Source organism: Globicephala melas, chromosome 20 (assembly GCF_963455315.2).
Source record: "Globicephala melas chromosome 20, mGloMel1.2, whole genome shotgun sequence".
NCBI classification, from domain to species: domain Eukaryota; kingdom Metazoa; phylum Chordata; class Mammalia; order Artiodactyla; family Delphinidae; genus Globicephala; species Globicephala melas.
The window spans coordinates 7,709,226-7,721,369 of NC_083333.1; the positions used below are offsets into that span (position 1 = coordinate 7,709,226).

General features: G+C 57.4%; 1 protein-coding gene across 1 annotated transcript in view; it reads right to left on the reverse strand.

Annotated features, from left to right (window-relative positions):
• Positions 1-6,718: 6,718 nt before the first annotated feature.
• RTN4RL1 (reticulon 4 receptor like 1) overlaps positions 6,719-12,144 on the reverse strand; it is a 67,235-nt gene continuing 61,809 nt past the window's right edge. The window contains exon 2 of the mRNA XM_030861837.2: positions 6,719-10,124. Within this exon, the coding sequence (XP_030717697.1) occupies positions 8,800-10,124 (1,325 nt within the window). The 3' untranslated portion in view covers positions 6,719-8,799. The remainder of the gene's footprint in view (positions 10,125-12,144) is intronic.

Consider the following 12,144-nt stretch of genomic DNA (forward strand, 5'->3'; position numbering starts at 1 on the left):
CTTGCAGGTCTGATCGTCGACTTTGAGTGGCCCTTACCCACGGTCTTCCTGTCACAAGGTGAGAGGTGCCCTGCAGGGGAAAGGACCATGGGGCTGGGTGTTCTTTCTCTGCCCTTACTACTGGAGTCTACTGCGCTATGTGGGATCCTTCTAGAAATGGGGACCCAGCTACAGCTGTCAAGAAACTGGAGAAACTCCCCTGCCAGCATGGGCCTTCTCTGTTACTGCACCCCTGTACTTGGGAGGGGTCTGCTGGCTCCTTCAGTCACTGGCCATCCCAGTGACCTAGTTTGGGAAAGTTCAAGGGGTCAGGAATGCAGAGAGAACCTCTAGGAAAAGTTTCTGCCTTTTGATTGATTCTGCAAATCAGTTCTTCTGAGCATGAAATTCCTGGGGGTGGGAGGGAAGAGTTGAGTCCCCCAGGGTGGTTCCACTCTTAGACTTGGGTCATGTGGGATGGGGGTCAGGGCTGTGTTGGGGAAGAGCCCCAGTCTTGGGCTCAAAAGCATGGGTTTGAATTACCAGGAGGCCCATTTTTTTTCATCTGTAAAATGGGGATTGTGATCAAATCTTGGAGGTGACACTTCCCAGTTAACTATGAGGTCGTGTCCATGAGGGGGCTTAAAAAACCTCATGCCACCCGGTTCTAAGTTGCTTTATTTTTTTTAATTTATTTAAAAAATTTTTTGGCCACACGGCATGTGGGATCTTAGTTCTCCAACCAGGGATTGAACCCATGCCCCCTGTATTGGAAATTCAGAGTCTTAACTGGACCACCAGGGAAGTTCTTAAGTTGCTTTTTCATTTTCATTCATCCCTGGTCTTAGGAGAGAAAATGGATGAGGAGGAATTCCCAAGAAGACAGGGCTACGGCCTTGCTGGAGCCGGTCTCAGGGGCTGCAGTGGGTCAGCAGCTCTGAGAGATGGAGCTGTCCCTGAGCGAGAAGCCCAAGGGGGCGAGGGCCAGAGGAGGCCACTTCTGACGGTGGCCAGGGGCCGCTGGGGAGGCTGAGGCCAGCTCTGGGCCCAGTGTGCGGTCACTGGGGGAGGAGAGAGGAGCTAGTAAGGCAGCACGAGTGATCGCAGGAACTTCCCCGGCGTGCATCACCTGCGAGGCCGGGAGGGACGTTCGTCTGGTCTGCGACGGTGGAGGGGGGTTGGGGAAGGGCCGCTGCAGGACAGGTCCAGCTGCTTAGGGGACAGCTTGGAGGTGTGGAGTTCACTGCAGCTGCTCCTACAGCAACCTCCACCCAGAATACCCAGTCTCCGCCTTGCCTGCCTCTGTGGGCACAGAGCTGAGAGCAAAGTGGGGCCCCCCAGGGTGGCGTGAGCCTCCTTCCTGATGACCACGTGTCACAGCCGGCAGAGACACAGGTGAGGAGGTGAGCCTGGGGTAGCATCTGGAAAGGAGGCTGGCGTGGAAATTCAGAAGAGCCTGTACCTTAGACTTGCAAAGTGCCAGACACTCAGTGGCACTTTAAATGCCACAGATAAAACAGTGAGAGACTTTCCGGGTGGCAGGTGAGATGAGGGGTCAGGGACCTCGGGCCTCTGAGGCTTAGACGTCGGGAAGAAGAATAAAAACACCTTGGAGACCTCTGTGACCCCGAGCGTGTGGGGAGAATGCCAATGCGGAGAGGAACCTGCCACATGCCCAAGGGCACAGAGTCCAGGGGTTTAAGGGCTCGGGGCCCCTGGAGCCTCCACAGCACTGGTAGGCAGACAAACTCCTTCAGGATCAAGGCTCAGTGGGAAACACCGCTGCCCAGGGCTCAGACCAGATTCTGCCCCTCATCACAGGCCTGCTGGTCCCTGAAGGGTGCACCAGCGTGCGGGGAGCGGGGGACTCACCCCACCCTCTATTCTCCCTGGCCGGGGGGTGGGGAGGCATTTGCGTGACAGACACCTCCACCCAGCTCTTGACCACCCCCCTTGTAATGAAATAAAGGGGGCTGCTCTTGGCCGGAAGGTAAGTTCCTCGTCGATGGGATGTCACCTGTCCAGGGCCATGCACGTGGTGGGTGTCAAATCTGGGGACAGCATGAATGTCCCACGCTCGGTTGCATGAGGGACAGTGACAGGACATGGCGCCTGAGTGACGTGTGAGTGCAAAATGGTTTTCTCCTGATCGCACCCTCCTGTCTGTCTGAATCTTTCCGTCTCTTGACTCTGGCTGCGTGACTGCCCGGTAGGGTTGTGCTTTCTCTCTGCAAGTGACACTGTGTGTGCGCCCTCTGGGGTCTTTGCTCAGACTCCACCGGTCCACACCTGACCCCGTCCCACACCGTGGTTCCCTCTGTGGGTTTGTCCTGCTGGCCCTCGTCCCTGAAAATGTCTTATACGGTGGTCGTCCCTTGCACCTCTCTCTGGCTGGAGCAGAGCGTGGCCACCTGGATGCTGTCACATCTCAATCTCCGGCCAGCAGCTGCCACTTGGAGGGCATCATTCTCTCGCCCATGACCGTCCCTGAAGCTGGGGGGTTTTGGACGGCATCGTTCTCTCGCCCATGACCGTCCCTGAAGCTGGGGGGTTTTGGACGGCATCGTTCTCTCGCCCATGACCGTCCCTGAAGCTGGGGGGTTTTGGAGGGCATCACTCTCTCGCCCATGACCGTCCCTGAAGCTGGGGGGTTCTGGACAGCATCGTCCTCTCGCCCATGACCGTCCCTGAAGCTGGGGGGTTCTGGACGGCATCATTCTCTCGCCCATGACCGTCCCTGAAGCTGGGGGGTTGGTGATATGGAGCCGGTTGCCTCGGAGGCCTCCCACCTGTTTAGGTCCTGAGCACTTGTGTTTCCTTCTTCTTTAGAGTCTGTCTCCTGGGAAATGGTACTTACAGAGATTGAAGAGTTTAATACATCTCTCACTTCCTCTCTCTTCTGAGAGGAAGCAGCAGAAGCTGTGGTTGGCAGGGGCTCCCAGAGATGCCTGGGTGAAGGAGGTGGAGGTGGCGCGGAGCCTCAGCCGGTTTGGAAAGCACCGTGACCCGAGCCCGTTCTGCAGCAGCAGTGTCAAATTCTGCCATTCAGACACGCCATTAGTGTGCACGCTGCCACATGGGAATCGGTGACACGAAAGGCACAGCCATCCCTACCCTCCTGGTGCTTAGAAACGAAGAGCTCTAGTGAGCCATAAGAGCTGAAAGCAGAGAGATGGAGGGCAGGCCACATCCGCGCAGGCCGGTGGCGTACCTTGGAGGAGGCTGACCCACTTCTCTTGGAGGGAAGGGGCCTTGTGGGTCAGCTCACTGAAATACCACTGCAATTAGCCACTGCTGCCCGCACGTGTCCCTTTTGTCCTCACCCCTCCCGCATTGCTCTTGGAGCAGCACAGCCTGTCAACACAGCCTCATGGCTACTCTCTGCTTCTCTTTCTCCCTTGGGGCATCCTCAGTTCCTTCACCCAGTGGACTTTTTAGGACCATAATCCACCCTGATTCCAGCAGTCCTCTTTTTTTTTTTTTTTACTGTGTTGGGTCTCCGTTTCTGTGTGAGGGCTTTCTCTAGTTGTGGCAAACGGGGGCCACTCTTCATCGCGGTGCGCGGGCCTCTTACTATCGCGGCCTCTCTTGTTGCAAAGCGCAGGCTCAGTAGTTGTGGCTCACAGGCCCAGCTGCTCCGTGGCATGTGGGATCCTCCCAGACCAGGGCTCGAACCCGTGTCCCCTGCATTAGCAGGCAGATTGTCAACCGCTGCGCCACCAGGGAAGGCCCCAGCAGTCCTCTTAAAAGAGATAGGCAAGGACAGCCTGAGCGCAAGCATAGCTGGGCACGTCTCACTCTGAGCCTCCCTTTCTTCCTGGCTTTTTGGCTGCGCTGTGAGTTATTTAGCCAACAATAGATGTTTACGTATATATTTTTTAGAGCTTGTATTTATTAACAGCCTGCAAAGGGGGAGAGTGGGAGATTTATACTGAAAGCACAGTGAGTTAAAAGGGACAATTAGAGGAGCAGAAAGAGATATCAAGTGGAGAGCTGTAAAGGATATTTTAACGCCCGAAGGTTCTTGAGAAATTTTCCAGGTAGACAGAAGGTAAAAGAAAATTGGCCCATTACAAACTGAGAGTGGGGAATTGGTGACATGGGATGGAATAATAGCTGATGGGCTAAACTCTTACTTAGGCCAGAGAGCCAGGCTGGGAAGAGGTGAGTCAGAATGCAACCACAGTTGGGTCAAGAGGTTGAACGGTAGATGTTGGCCAGGACCCCATCGAAAGGTACACTCACCCCTGATCCATGTAAGAAGGTACACAAAGAAAGGCTAGCATCCTCCAGGTCAGTGTTGAGTAGGGCCCTGAGGAGCTGGGTCCCAGAGGTGGGGTCCAGCCAGGGGCTGGTGGGGACAGTCTGGGTGGTGAAAATACAAGGGAGGATTTGCTGGGAGCTGCCGAGACCCTGAGGCTCCCAGCTGGCTCCAGTGAGCCCTCCCAGCAAATCTGTTCTCTCTGACCCCCTGCCCTGCAGCTTGTCCTCCAGGAGGACTTCCTGGTTCCCCCAGCCCCCACAAACTTGCCAACAGGCCTTCTGGAGCCCCCATTTGCCATGGTGGCAGAGCGCTGAGTGATTAGTTAGGTGACAAGTAAGCAGTTGGTAAATGGGATTCTTGGTTCCCTGGTGATGAACAGCCCCGGCAGGAGAGAAAAAAGGGAGATGCGGTCTGGGGGAGTTCTGATGGTCTGCCAGGGCGGGCACATGTGGAGGTGCCCAAGGGGGTGTCTGGGCAGCCCCTTGGAAGCAAGGAGAAGCGTTGTGGGTTGATCCCTTCATGGATGGCAAAGAAGGGAGCGTAGGAGACAAAACGGGTGTGGGATACTGTCCATGCTTGGAAGCAGCAGGTGTCTGGGAATGGGACTCTGGCCCAGGCAGATTTCCAGGGAACGCTCCAACGTGCTGGCACGGGGGAAGGATCTGGCTGAGCAGAAGAGGCAAGTTTCGATGATGAAATCCACTGTTGGGGAACGTTGGCAAGCATGCCACGGGTGGGGGCCACGTGCTCGGAGAGGGACTGGGGGTTTGGGGTAGGGAAGAGGCCCCAAGGTGGGGGGCTCACACCTCCACTTTCGGAGTAGGATCCAAGTCCCCGAGCAGGATTCCTGGGCCTTCCGCTTGCCAGGCTCACCTCCCACACATCCCCAAACAGCATTCCCAGTCCTCAGCTCACAGTTGTTTGCAGATACCCCAAACGTGGTGCCATTGCATGCCTCCAGCCCTCTGCCTGTAATACTCCCCACACTCTTCTCTGGCTGCCTCCTCATCCTCTGAGACCCTTCAGCATGTCACCTCCTCCTGGAAGCCCTCCCTGACTGCCCCCACCCTGGCCAAGTTTCTCATGGTAGTGGGGGGGTGCGCTAACAGAGACACCAATCCCACCCTGGTTTCACCAATCCCATACTTGCTTCCACATCTAGGCTCTGAGCTCCTTTCAGGAGAGCCACATCTTCTCACTTTTAGGTCCCCAGAGCCTGGGCCGATGGCTCGCACATGTAGACCCTTGTTCAACGCTTGTTGAATGAAGGGTAGGGAGCCAGCCAAGCTCTGGGGCCTGGGGAGGAACTTGTGGAGAGAAATGCTGAGACCACTGGTGGTCACCCAGCCCCTCCTGAAGGCCACTTCCCCAGAGAGGAGGGCTGTGTGGCTGGAGGTAAGAGAGGAAGATGAGGAGATGGCTGCCTCTCGGGGCCTAGGGGAAGTGTTGAGCAAAGATGGCAAAGGGGCCGGCCCCACCACAGAGCGAGGGGGATGGCCTCAGCCTCTGGGAGGAGGATAGGGCTCCTGAGGCAGGAAACCACACCTCCCTGCCCTGAACCACCTAGGAGGGATGATGGGTCTGGTGAGTTGAAAGGCCTTAGCTTAACTCCCGACCTGTGAACTTGCTCTGATGTCTCAGACAACGCTGTCATTGTGCCTGTGTAGCATATGAGCTGCTGAGTGACAAGTGATGTCATCCACAATAGAGCTTTTATTCCCTCGACCTCTTAGAGGAGCAAGCTGCTAAAATACACCTGGCGTCTGGGCCCTGCTGCCTTGCCTCTAATAACAGTCGGCAACCAGAGACTGTGCTGCGCTTGACAGAAGCAGATCATTTATCAAACATTAGCATTTCTGTACTGACATCTCACTTCCATACTACAGGACTTTCTAAGTCTTTTTTTTTTTAATTTAATAAAGTGCTTGGACCCTTGATTTTCCTGCTGAGGGCTGTGCTGTCTAAAGTTGGAAATGAAATCAACAACATAACAACATCCTTGGGTTCTAAAGGGACAGCTAGGCCCTGGCACAGGCCTGGGTAAGAGCAGACAGACCACTGGGGTCAAACGCAGGCCAAAGACAATTTGTTCTGCCGTCACCGGACTCCCTTTAGCGTACATTTCCAGCCTTGTACTGAGGAGGCTGTGTCCAGGCCTGGAAACAGCCTCTTTCCTCTACCTGGGGAACCCTCTCCTGTCTCCAAAGCCAGAGAGGCGGGTGCAGCCTCCAGACCCCATCCATGTCCACTGCTACATGGGTCGGGCCCCAGCTTCCTGGAATCCCCTCTGGGCCCTAGGAACCCAGGTCCCTTCCAGCCGCCCCCGAGCCCCCTTAAGAATCATTAGCTCAGCTACTGCTGTGACGATCTTGGGAACAGGCCGGGAATGATCCAGGGCCAGACCGCTCCGGAGACAGCCACAGAGATGGTGCTGACCCAGTGCAGCCAGCATGTGGGAAGTGAGTCATGTCCTGTGCCGGTGAGGGAAGAACCATGGAACCGAGAATGTGTGTGTGTGTGTGTGTGTGTGTGTGTGTGTGTGTGTGTTCGCGCACACACACGTGTCCCAGTGAGTCAGTGTGCCCCTGCTCCAAACAGCTCCTCCCACCAACAAACGTGCTTGTGTCCTCAGAGCTGCACCCAGCCAGGCTCGCCCACCCCATAAAAGCCCAGGATCTGCCACGCCTTCAGGAATTCGGGGTTGGGAAATGAGAAACAGGGTTCTTGTCCAAGAGAATTTTTTTTATTATTATTTTTCTCTCTTAATTGGATTCAGTGTTTCTCACTCCTGACACACATTCTCTCTGGTGGGGAATTTGGGTTTGTGCAAAGCCAAAAAGGATTGTGCCCGCACGGACACCAGCCGGCAGCATGGCTGACTTTGACTTGAGCTCCTCTCCCCTGTCTGAGTTTGCGTGCTCCGTTCCCTGCACGTCCCCACTCCTGACCCCTGAGTCTGGCCACCCCCTGACCTCTGCCCGTCCCCGGGGCAACTTCAGAGGGTCCAGGAGGGACGGGGCCTCCGTAATGCAGAAGTGCCTGAGATGGTTCTTGAAATGCCCTCTTTGTTCCCCTTCTGCTAAGGCCACCTGATGCTTTCCCTCCTGCCGCCCTACACAGGACCCTTGCTGGGATGCCCATCAAAGAGCCTCAAGGAAAAATTCAGCAGCTGAGCCGCGCTGGAGGCCTGGGCTCATGCCCAGAGCATCCCTGGCCCGTCCAGACTGTGGCTGGCAAAACACTAGGCTGACGACACTGCCCAGCCTGTTGGACTAACACTGTGGATACTGCCTCGCCCGCCGGCCTCAGAAACCCAAAGCCCCTTCCTTCCCCTTCTCCTTCCAGCCCATCCCCAGGGCCTAGCCCCCCGATGTCCAACAAGCTGCTTCTGCCTTCTCACCCTGATGCCGACAGCTGCTATGTTGGGAGTGACTGGGTGCTCCGGGGTGGCAGACGGGCTTGTGCTGCATATAAAAACATGGTGATGCTCCACGTATCTAAGAAGATTGGTCCCCTGAAGTGATTCATGCTGCCTCCTCTTCTCCCTGACAACACCCCCCCCCCACACTGCCCCTTTGCCCCAGGCCCTGGCAAGCCCAGGTTACATGGGGACTACTGTTGCCAGGTTGGGATTCTAGACAAAAATCCTAGAACTCCTTTCTTGCTAGAAATCACCAATACAATCCTTAGTTCAGCAGATATAGTTTTCCGTACAGTTTATAAACATGATAAGACATACAGTTTGGTAAGGGAGTAGGGCGAGGGCCTGTGCATTTGTGTGTATATATATATACGTAGAGGGTGTGTGTGTGTGTGTATATATATATATATATGTATATATATATATATATATAAAGTGGACATAGTTATAAAACTGCACCTCCTGTGAGAACCTCATTGCACACGATGAAGTTCTAAATTTCAGCCTCTGATGATCTTTCCTTTGGTAATTGGTTCTTGGAGCCCAGCAGCTGGGCCTGGGTCTGCCAGGGTTGCCTGAGACATCAGGAATGAGAGGCGTTACCCCCGAGGGAGGGACTGAAGGTGGCACATGGTTGGATTCAGGGCAGGGTGACTAAGTGGCCTCAGGCAAGAGCCAAAGTGCCACCTGCTCACGTGCTCCCAGACAGCTGCGGACCCAGCCTCTTTGGTGACCCTTGTCTGTTCTCTGAGTCCTGCTTCCTCCGGAAGTGGCGGGAGCCCTTCAGACCTCTCCAAATGACCAGGATTCCACACAGCCCAGCTCCCGTGGGGCACTGTCCCATCGTTGCTAATGAAGGATTCGCTCTGCGGCTTTAACTGCCTTGCTGGGTGGATGCTGTCCATCGGTGCTCGGCCGGGGGCTGGCTGGGACAGCTGGGTGGGATGAACGAATCCCCTCCCGCTTGGGGCTGTACACTTTGGGTTTATAATCCACCGGGCAGGGCCCAGACAGCAGCTGAAGCCTCTACCAGCCTTTGCCTGAAACCCAGCAGATCCTCCACTTGTAAAAAAAGAAAAGAAATCCTGTTCCTTGGTGGACATGTGGCAGTGCTGGGTGCTGGTGCCCTGCGTCCTCAGCGAAGAGTGACCACCAGCCCCAGTACCCAGGCCAGGAGCGAGGCCCTCAGGGAACTGCCCGAGGAGGCCTGCTGCACCCCGCTGGGGGCACGGATGGGGGTCCTGCGGGCACACTTGCCCTTCCTCTTGGGCCGTGCCGTGGGCATGATGTCAAAGCTGAACTTGTGCTGGTAGTCAGGGGCATAGTCCTGCAGCTCGTGGGCCTGCTTCCGGGTGCCCGCCTTCGAGACCTGGTTGCGATTCCTGTGGCTGGTGCAGTTCTTGCCCAGCTTCTTGTAGCCCGACCGAGAGCCAGGCAGATGGCCGTGCGGGTGGTCCTTGTCCCTGGCGGGGCCACGGGGTGGGTGGTGTTCCTTGCGGGTGGCCCTGTCGGTGGTGGTGAGCGTGTGCGACTTGATCTGGTGCGGGGACGCCGGCCCCGTGCAGTTCCGGAAGTCCTCGGCCCTCAGCAGCTTCAGGTCCTGGCCATGCAGAGGCTCAGGGGACACGCAAGGGACAGCGGAGCTGGAGCCACGGAACCTTTGCAGCCATTCCCACAGGGAGCGCGCCCGGCAGCCACAGTCCCAGGCGTTGCCGTTGAGGCGGAGGAACTCCAGGGCTCCCAGGGGTGCCAGGCAGTCGCCCGGCAGCTCGGAGAGACTGTTGTTGAAGAGGAAGAGGGTGGTCAGCCTGCGGAGGTCGTGGAAAGCCCTGTGATGGACCCACTGCAGCTGGTTCTCGTGCAGCAGCAGCCGGTCCAGGTTCACCAGGCCCCGGAAGGTGTCCTGGCCTAGGCTCCACAGCTTGTTGCCGTGGAGAAACAGGTGGCTGAGGTTGGCCAGGTCCACAAAGATGTCGTCCTGGAGGTACTCGATGCGGTTGTCCTGCAGGTAGAGGTACTGCAGGCTGTGCAGGCCGCCGAAGATGCCGGCCGGCAGGGCACTGAGCCCACACTTATAGAGGTAGAGGGCGTGGAGCTTCACCAGGCCCTGGAAGGTCTCGGGCGCCAGCGTCCGCAGCTGCCGGTTGTCGCCGAGGTCCAGCTCCTCCAGGTGCACGAAGCCCTGGAAGGTGTTGGGGTCGATGAAGGTGATGTTGTTGGAGTAGATCCACAGGGTGACCATGGAGGGGCTGAAGTGGCCCTGCTGCAGGAGGCTGATGCGGTTGTTCTGCAGGAAGACGCGCTCGCTGTCCTCCGGGATGCCCTCGGGGATGGCGACGAAGTTGTGCGCCTGGCAGCTGACCGTCATGGGTGCGGGGTAGCACACGCAGTCCCGCGGGCAGCCGCCGCCCAGGGGCAGCTCCCCGGCCAGCAGCAGCAGCAGCAGTTCCACACAGCACCCTGGCGGGGAGAGAGAGCACAGCCAGGTCAGGGGCTGCCCGGGAGGTGGGAGACACTCTGGGCCCCGGGCTCGATGGGCACATGACCCTCCTAGGCCGCTGGGGCTCTGTCCTCGTCTTTGCTGCGCTCAGCGGTCTGGAGTCATAGCCCCCCGAGGTCCTGGCTCTTGATGGCTCCCCACGCCCTGGTGCCCCACCTCTACTGGGGGTTCTATCCCAGCCTGGGCTATGAGATGGGTTGGGGTAGAGGCTCTGATCCCACGGCACCCGGCATACTTCCTTAGCCCCACCCAGCAAACCCCTAGCCCCGCCCATAGCTTCTGAGCCCCACCCCCTTAGGCTCTGTCAACCCTGGTAGGATTGGGGTCACAACCCACGGACGCAGCAGCTAGCTTCGGGCTCCTGTCCAAGCTCTGCCACTTACTTGCTTTGATCTGCCTGAACAGATAGTGGTGCAAAGTCCTGTTCTAACAAAGTAAATATCTCGTATGGACTCCTGAAGAGTCTTTTTATTTAAATTATTCCCAATAACAAAGCATGCATGCGTGACACCGAAGTTTATCTTGAAAGATTTCTCACTTACAGTGCATTCCATGTCCTCATGTAGGCACTACCCCCGTGCCTCAGTTTCCTCATTTCTAAATAGTAGTAGTCGTCCCTCACAAAGGACGTATGTGTGTGTGATGGACTGGGGGAGGCACCAGGGCTGATAGTTCTGGGGTCCAAGGAGCAGCCAGAATGAGGCTGCCCCCCACCGGGGTCTGCCTTCCAGCCCCTCCCCTCTCCCTGCCTCGCTGGAGATCCCAGGCTGTGGCTGCCAGTCAGGCCCTGCCTAGCGATTGTCCCGAGCATTTCCTCTGTAGCTTCCCTCTAATTGCGCAATAATTAGGCACTTGTTAATGGATCCTTAAAATAATTTATTTTCGATGTGTCCAGCCCGTGGTTGGATAATAGCCCCGTGCTCATTATCGAAGCAGCCTCATTATGCACGATCATCATTACCTGCCTTTCTCCAGGGTCGCAGCTGCCCCAGGCAGCCTGGCAGGTGTGCCAGTGTTGGGGGGACGGGCTCCAGGCCGGTAGATCCCCACCCTGCAGGGCCGGGCAGCCATCTCGTCTCTGCCCGGGTTGGGGTCCCGATCCTTCCCTTCTAGCTTGGCCAGCCAGGCCTCTGGGGAGAGCCGAGGGCCTGAGACAGTGCGACTGATTCTTCCTGCTGCCAGCTGTGCCCAGAGCATGTTCAACGAGAGAACCTCCTGGCCCCTCCTGGCCACTCTCGGGCCAGCCCCGCTCCCAGCCTCAGGCCGGCCGCCACCCCAGCCGTCTGCCTGGGCTCAGGTGGACCTCACCACGACTGCCACTCCCTCTTTCCTCACAGAAATGGCATCATAAAAAAGTGACAGCTCCCAGCTGTTGGGAGTTACGGGCTCCCAGAGAGTAACAGCTGCTTCCCGTCCCCCTATAATCACCCGGCTTTGACCGAACGTTGCCAACACATAAAAATCATCGCACATGATTCGGTTTTTGCATAATTGTGTTTGGTTGCGATTCCAGAGCAGTTATGACCTGGGCAATGGTGGCGGTGGCAGAGCAGCTGTGAGGTCCCTTTCTGGGCTGGGCCACGCTCTGTGTGGCCCCTGCCCTGCTTCAGTCACTGAAACCATCGGACAGTCTGCAGGCCAGGCCCCGGGCGGGGGCCTCCTCAGCCTCAGTTTCCCCCTGTGTAACAAGAGTCGGAGATGGTCGCTATGCCAGCGCTCCCCGCGTGGAGTCTGACCTCCAGTCCGCCACTGCTCTCCTAGGTCTGGCCAGGGGGCCCCGGGCCCGCAGGAGGAGACAGGACAGTGAGGACCCTCTAGGAGCCTGGGCCCCAAACCCCAGCTGAATCTCGGGGAGCCTGCCCACTGCCTTGAGTCTCCAACACCCAGGCTGGGAGGCGGGCCCAGCGCACAGCGGCTGCCCATTCAGAGCCTGCCCCTCCCTGTCCGCTCGCTCGCTCAGCTCTGCTCTGCTCCTCGGCC